The sequence below is a fragment of the Vicia villosa genome, linkage group LG1, assembly GCF_029867415.1.
Source record: "Vicia villosa cultivar HV-30 ecotype Madison, WI linkage group LG1, Vvil1.0, whole genome shotgun sequence".
Classification (NCBI taxonomy): Eukaryota; Viridiplantae; Streptophyta; class Magnoliopsida; order Fabales; family Fabaceae; genus Vicia; species Vicia villosa.
In genome coordinates this window covers 142,391,609-142,399,188 of record NC_081180.1, presented here as the reverse complement: position 1 = coordinate 142,399,188, position 7,580 = coordinate 142,391,609, and the positions used below count along the sequence as shown (strand labels likewise).

Genomic DNA, 7,580 nt, shown 5'->3' with positions numbered 1-7,580 from the left:
GGAGTATAGGCATGCTTGATTCTTTATAGCCTTGAGCAATGGAGATCATATGAATTTGAGGAGACTGCTTGAGCCAAATTGTCCTGAATATGTGAGGGAAAATTTGAGGGTGCAACAACATCCAACTTGAAATCATTATTCTCAGACTGATCAATTCCGACCATCGAATCTACTAATTTCACGTCTAACTTCAGAGCTTCTCTAATACTGCCCAGAAATTCGTTATTAATTTTTAGCACACCCAACATTACACTCTTGGGTGTCACTTCACAAACCAAACTCATATCTCTGAAATGCTCAATTAATTCCAACTCCTTAACCATCATCGCCGACATATGTAAAGTCTTTCGGCTTAAAGCGTTAGCCACAACATTAGCTTTACCTGGATGATAATTCGAACCGAAATCATAGTCTTTTAATAACTACAACCATATCCGTTGTCTCATATTCAATTCCTTATAATCAAATAAATACTTTAAGCTCTTATGGTTGCTAAACACTTCAAATCTAAAACTGTAAAGATAATGTCTCCAAATCTTCAGTAAAAAAACAACTGCAGCTAGTTCTAAATCATGCGCACGATAGTTCTTCTCAAGAGTTCTCAACTGCCTTGACGCATAAGCAACTAACTTGTCATTCAACATAAGCACACCTCCTAAACCCATCTTAGAAGCATCACAATACACCACAAAATATTCTCATGGATTAGGTAATGTCAACACCGGAGTCATCGTCAATCTCTTCTATAACTCGGTAAAACTTTCTTCACATTGAACGTCCCACGCAAAAGCCTTACCCTTATATGTTAACTTAGTCAATGGAAGTGCCAACTTATAAAATCCTTCAATAAACCTTCTATAGTAACCGGCTAAACCCAAAAAGCTTCTAATCTTGATAGCCGACTTTGGAGTTTCCTATTGTAACACAACATCTACTTTAGATGGATTCACATCAATTCCACTACCTAAAATAACATGACCAAGAAAACTCACATCTTTTAGCCAGAATTTACACTTGGACAACTTCGCATACAACTTCCTTTCTTTCAACACTTGCAACACTGTTTTCAAATGCTCTGCATGTTCTTCCTCCGACTTAGAATAAATTAGAATATCATCAATGAATACCATCACAAACCGATATAGATAAGTGTGAAAGATACGGTTTATGTACTCCATGAATACTCCCAGAGCATTAGTAACACCGAATGGCATCACTGAATACTCATAATGTCCATATCATGTTCTAAAAGTTGTTTTCTATATATCTTCATCCTTTACTTTAATCTGATGGTAACCCGACCTCAAATCAATCTTGCTAAATACACAAGTACCCACCAATTGATCCATTAAATTATCTATTCTTAGAAGCGGATACTTCTTCTTAATCGTGACTTCATTCAGTTGCCTATAATTAACACATAGCCTCATACTTTCATCCTTCTCCTTTACTAACAACACTGGAGCTCCCCACGACGATACACTTGGTCTCACAAACTTCTTCTCAAGTAAGTCGTCCAATTGCTTCTTTAACTCCACCAATTCAGATGCAGACATTCTGTACGGTGCCATAGAAATAGGTCTGGTACCAGGTACAAGGTTAATTGCAAATTCAACTTCTCTTTCAGGTGGTACATCAAGAATTTCATCTGGGAAAACTTCAAGAAATCCATTCACCACTTGCATTTCCTCAATTATAGCTTGACTCTCAGCAGACAACGACGCCATCAATGAGAACACCTGAACTTCTTCTTCCATCAACTGTCGTATCTGTCTAGCAGATAACAAATCAACTCCCTCCTATTCAGGAGTAGAAAACTCACCGACTTATCATAACAATTAATACGAACATGGTTATGCTCTAACCAGTTCATACCTAAGATCACATCCAACCCTCTTAACGGAAAACAAACTAAATTAACATCAAAGTCTCTGTCGAAGATCGACAAGGGACACTTTAAGCACACAAGAGAAGTAGTCACCGATCCCTTAGCTGGAAGATCGAGAAACATCTCTCCGTTCATAGTAGACAACACAAGATTCAATCTCTTAACACAATCAGCAGCAATAAAGCAATGAGTAGCACCAGTATCAAAAATAGTGATTAAAGAAGTACTATTAATGAAACATGTACCTCTAATAAGTTCGTCTTCATTGCCTGTCTGAGTCCCAGCTAAAGCGAACACCTTTCCACTGCCTGGTACCTTCTTTGGTTTCTGACACTGAGTACTAATATGCCCTTCTTTGCCACAATTGAAACAGATGACTTCCTTATGCTTACACTCAGGAGGTGTATGCCCACTCTTGCCACAACAGAAACACCTTTTTACTTCAACATTACACACATTACTCCTATGCCCAGGTTTCCCACAATTGAAACAGATGACACTAGCAGGAGCATCTCCCCCACTAGTTCTCTGACCCTGTGCAACTTTTTGATTCCCTTTCCCAGATGGAGCATCATAAGGTTTGCCACAATTATGTTGGTTCTTACCTCTCCTCTCATTGACCATCTTATAGTTAGCACTAATATCCTCTTCATAAATCCGGCAACAATCAACTAAATCAGCAAAGACACAGATCTTATGGTAGTCAATCGCTTTCTTGATCTCAGAGCGCAACCCATTCTCAAACTTGACGCACTTTGAAAAATCAGCAGTCGCTTCACTATAATGCGGATAAAACTTGGCTAACTCAACAAACTTCACAGTATACTCAGTAGCTGACTTATTCCCAATAATGTTGGCCCCCGCCCCTTATTTCTTCTCCTTCTTCCAATTGTATTCTTCTTCTTCGCAGAATCTTTATTTCCAGAAATCGATTCACCGTTTCATCACCCATCAGTAATACAACAATTAACAACAATCACACAAATATTAATCCAATTAAATCAGAGCAACAATATTCACATAAATAGGAAACAGAAACACAAATATTAATCCAATTAAAGTTCAGCCTGGTAATAAAATCTTGGATAAAGTTCGAGATTAACCCGGTATAAAAATCTCTCAAATTATTGGTTATCCCGGTATAAAACCAAGGATTAAAGGTTCGTGAGCTCAGCCTGTGGAAAAGCTTGCAAAATTTGTGGACAGAAGACTAACCGCTTTAATTTATCGTTTATGGAGATAAGACTAACTGCTTCAATCTACCGTTTATGGAGAGAAGACTAATCACTTCAATCCATTGCTTTGTGAAGATAAGACTAGCCGCTTATATTCACTAAGAGAAGAGGCACGAGCAAAATCTATCGTCTTTTATCATTTGGTTGTAGGTCAACTATCTTTCCTTGTATAAGGGGGTTTGTGAGCACAACCTATTAAAAGCTCTCAAGTTTATTGGATACTCTTAAGATCAGTTCTTAGGGAAAGGAGTGGGTCATTTTGTTTTGACCGAACCTCTGTAACTCTCAGTGTTTTATCTTTCCCTTAACTCTTTATTTTTCCGCAATTTATTTTCTGCAATTTATTTTTATGTTGCTTAACATTTAAAAAGTTTTTAAACCCTTTTGTTAATCTGGAAAGTTTTTCAAAATCACATTTTTCTCAACCATACAATTCACCCCTATTGTGTGTGAAGTATCAAGTCCAACAAGTAGCATCAGAACCTAACTCCTGTTTAAGGATTAATCGTCTCAGAAGGAAGATGTCTTCTGACAAGAGATCTTTTCTAAACACATCACTAATTTTCAATTATATCAATTTTGATATCTGGCAAGCTAGGTTTATAATTTTTCTTTGAAGCATAAATCATGAATTGTGAGAAACAATAATAAATGGTTTGTTTATCCCTACTCATCAAGTAAATGATACAGTAGTAGATAAATCCATTTTTCTTTAGGCCAAAGAGGAAAAGAGAAAATTTTAAATAAAGAAAAACTTTATAAAAATGTCTCTAGATGATACCAGGTTTTACTATTTTATCATTATGATAGCGCCAAGGAAATGTGGAATAATCTTGAAATGATATATAGAGTTTCTCCACATATCAAACAAGAGAAGGTGAACACACGAGGCAAAGAAAATAAAAATATCTCTCGGAATTTTTTTCAAATTAAAGAATCGATAAAAATTGTATCACTAACAATTATCTAAGATTTAAGAATTGGAAGTTTAATCTAACTCTTGGACCAAGAAAAAAGTTATATTATAAATTTAAACAAAGATCTCTTATTAAAGTCCAAAGTAACAAATAAGACTAAAGAGACAAAAAGAGAAGATTATTCAAATGAAAATTTATTGTGTTTAAATTCTAATTTAATAATTATCTAAAGCTCATAGTAATTTTTACTAGAATTTTTTTTTTCATATTTTTTAGTGGACTCACACACTATTTAGTTAATAACTTATTGTGTAATATTTTATTTTATTTTAACATGAATGTTATTCTGAATTTATGAGTTAATAATATTTAGTAAAAATACATGATTATATTATGAATATATATATATATATATATATATATATATATATATATATATATATATATATATATATATATATATATATATATATATATATATATATATATATATATATATATATATATATATATATATATATATATATATATATATATATATGGAGCATATCAAGTGAGAGCATTTTTAAACGAGAGATGAGAGGAATAAATATCAACCTTTAGATTCATCAAGAGAAAGAATGTTAATACATTAATGTGCCTATTAATTTCTCTCTCTTGATGAATCTAAAAGTTGATATTTATTTCTCTCATTTAAAAATGCTCTCACTTGATATTATATATATATATATATATATATATATATATATATATATATATATATATATATATATATATATATATATTTTTTTTTGCTACATTCATATAAAACGTGAGTGCATGTATTAATAATGAGATGTTGTATAAAAAATGTATGTATAGTTTGTGTTATATTAATTAAACAAAATTTAGCGCTTTGTATTTAATTTTCTTTGTTAGCACTTTATAATTATTTTTTACCAATATTTTACTTTTTACCATAATTTGTTATTTCATTTTTGTTATTGTTAGTGTTATTTGTTTACATGCTAGAACTAGAAAATATAGATAGAGATTAATGAATATACCAAAATAAATGATTTTATTTTTCTTCTTCTTCTTCAGTTTATACATTTTGTGTTGTAGCGAGTAGGGGTGTTCATGGGTTGGGTAAACCCAATAAACCCAGTAAAACCCACCCAAACCGATCCAAAAAAGTGGGTTGGGTCGGGTTATTGGGTGAATACGGTTTTCAAAAATGAAAACCCATTCAAAATAATTGGGTTATGGGTAAACCCACACCCAACCCACAAAACCCATGGGTTAATGAGTGACTATATTTTTCTCTTTTTTGTAATTTGACAAGTGATGACTTTGATGTTTTTAATTTTGCTTGCTTCAATTTCAACTTTTTAAACACCTTTTATTTAGTAAGTAATGACTTTAACTTATTTAGGATGCCACACTTTGATTATTTTGATGTTAATTCTAATTATTTTATGCAATTCTAGGTTTTACTGTAATGTAACTTTGGTTTTTACAAATATATGTTAATGATAAATTTCATTATACATTTAGACATTTGATGTTTAAAAACTATCAATAATATGTTAAAGTATTTATTAAGAAAAAAAATGAAAATATCATTAATAATTATATAAGAAAAAAATAATATTGGGTAACCCATTACCCAACCCAATCCAACCCACAAATGTGTGGTTTTACCCAAACCAACCCAATGATATTGTGGGTGGTTATTTTTCCTCACCCAAACCAGTGTACCATGTACGGTTTGGGTTATGGTTTTGGCTAAATTCAACCCAAACCGACCCATGAACACCCCTAGTAGCGAGTACAATACTTTAGCATTTAAAATAAGGTTTGATTCATTAAATGTTTTTGTAACAAATTTGGTTGTGCTGCTTTCAAAACAAGAGATTAGAAAAGAGAATACAATATTTTAATATTTTGTATTATAAAATTTGTTTTTTCAATTGTCTAAAAATTTGTTTGGTAAGACTCGAAAAATAGGGTTTTAGCTTTTAACTTTTCAGCTCACATTAATGAAAAAACTCTGTTTGGTAACACTATTTTAACTTTTAGTTTGTAATTTTTTTACTGGCTTTTACTATTTTTTAAAAGGTATTTGAAGTAGTTTAATTTTGAGCGTGTAGCTTTTAGTTTGTGATTTTTTATTTATTTATACCCTTATTAATTAAAATGATCTTTTATGTCATTTTGTATCTATCAGCTAATGAAACAGCTAATTTACCAAAGATTCATGTTAGCTTATCAACTACTCGTCGCCAGCTAAAAGCTACCAGCTAGTTTTAGTAAACATAGCCTTATCAAGACCACTCCTCAAAAATAATGGGGACCAAACTTTTACTTTAAGTCTCTCAAAACTAGGAGTGGAAATAGGCTAGGCTAGACTAGGTTTTAGAAGGTCTGAGTCTGGCTTAGGATAAACTTAAAAGGCGTAAGTCTGACCTATGACCTATCATAGACTCCATTTTTTGGGCTGACCCGACATTTTTAAAAGTCTGGCCTAAACTGAAAGCCTATTTAAAAATCTGTATCTAATTAAAATTTTTAATTAATCCATATTACTTAAGAAGTCTTATAGGTCGACATATATACGCATATATAAGCCGATCTATTTAGTCTTTGTTCTAATATATATATATATATATATATATATATATATATATATATATATATATATATATATATATATATATATATATATATATATATATATATATATACATGAACCAATCTATTTAACATATGTCTAATATATATGAATATATAAATTGATTTATAAGGTTTCATAGACTTTTTTAATAGCCTAAATTGGACCTATTTAATAAAATAGACTTTTAAAAATATTTAAGTCTGACCTCTTTATTAAATAGGCCTGACCTGACATGTAGGCTAGGCTATAGGCATATTCCCATCGTTACTCAAAAATTAAATTTTAATTAAGCCTTTAAATTCAAAATGAATTTACTATTCATACAATGTAAATGGTGTCTTTCATACAGTGGCGGATCCAGGAATATTCAGTGATGGGGGCAAATTTTTATTGGATTCATCAAAACGTGTCAACTTGAATTCAAATCTAAAATACTATTCAAAATATTATGACAGTAAACCACTAGTTATAAGTTATAACACAAAAAATGACATTTTTAAAATTCAAAAAAAAATCTATAATAGGTAGAATGATGTTTTCGTTTAAAAATAAACCTTTTTTTTATAAAAATTAATAACTACATTCATAATACATTTATTTTACATATAGTCACGTACAATCAATTAAACCACATTATATATAAATATTCATAAAAATTCTAAGAACTAATATATAAAAAATGCATGTGTAAATAAATTTTACATTGTCAATACATAATAATTAATTTATATATTATATACAAAGGTATGTGTTTAATGCTAAATAAATATATTTAATTAAAATTGTTTTAAAATTAATATTAACATACTTTATTTTATTAAAAACTGGTTTATATAAGTAACATATTTTTTATGGGGACAAATTAAAATATTTAGATGATTTTA

At 30.6% G+C, this 7,580-nt stretch overlaps 1 protein-coding gene across 1 annotated transcript; it reads right to left on the bottom strand.

Moving 5' to 3' along the window:
* Nucleotides 1–914: 914 nt before the first annotated feature.
* LOC131656028 (uncharacterized) lies at nucleotides 915–2,840 on the bottom strand. The gene is made up of 5 exons (XM_058925813.1): nucleotides 2,826–2,840; nucleotides 2,204–2,701; nucleotides 1,913–2,047; nucleotides 1,589–1,799; nucleotides 915–1,216 (listed from the first exon to the last, which is right to left on the bottom strand). The coding sequence occupies exons 1-5, from the start codon at nucleotides 2,838–2,840 to the stop codon at nucleotides 915–917; spliced, it is 1,161 nt and encodes a 386-aa protein (XP_058781796.1).
* Between the last annotated feature and the right edge of the window lie 4,740 nt (nucleotides 2,841–7,580).

Bases quoted from the DNA above. Each gene is read 5' to 3' on its own strand.
- LOC131656028 (XM_058925813.1), bottom strand. The intron at 2,048-2,203 runs GTACCAGGCAGT...GATTGTGTTAAG, and splicing joins AGTGTCAGAAACCAAAGAAG to AGATTGAATCTTGTGTTGTC. The intron at 1,217-1,588 runs GTACCAGACCTA...ATGAGTATTCAG, and splicing joins TGCAATTAACCTTGTACCTG to TGATGCCATTCGGTGTTACT.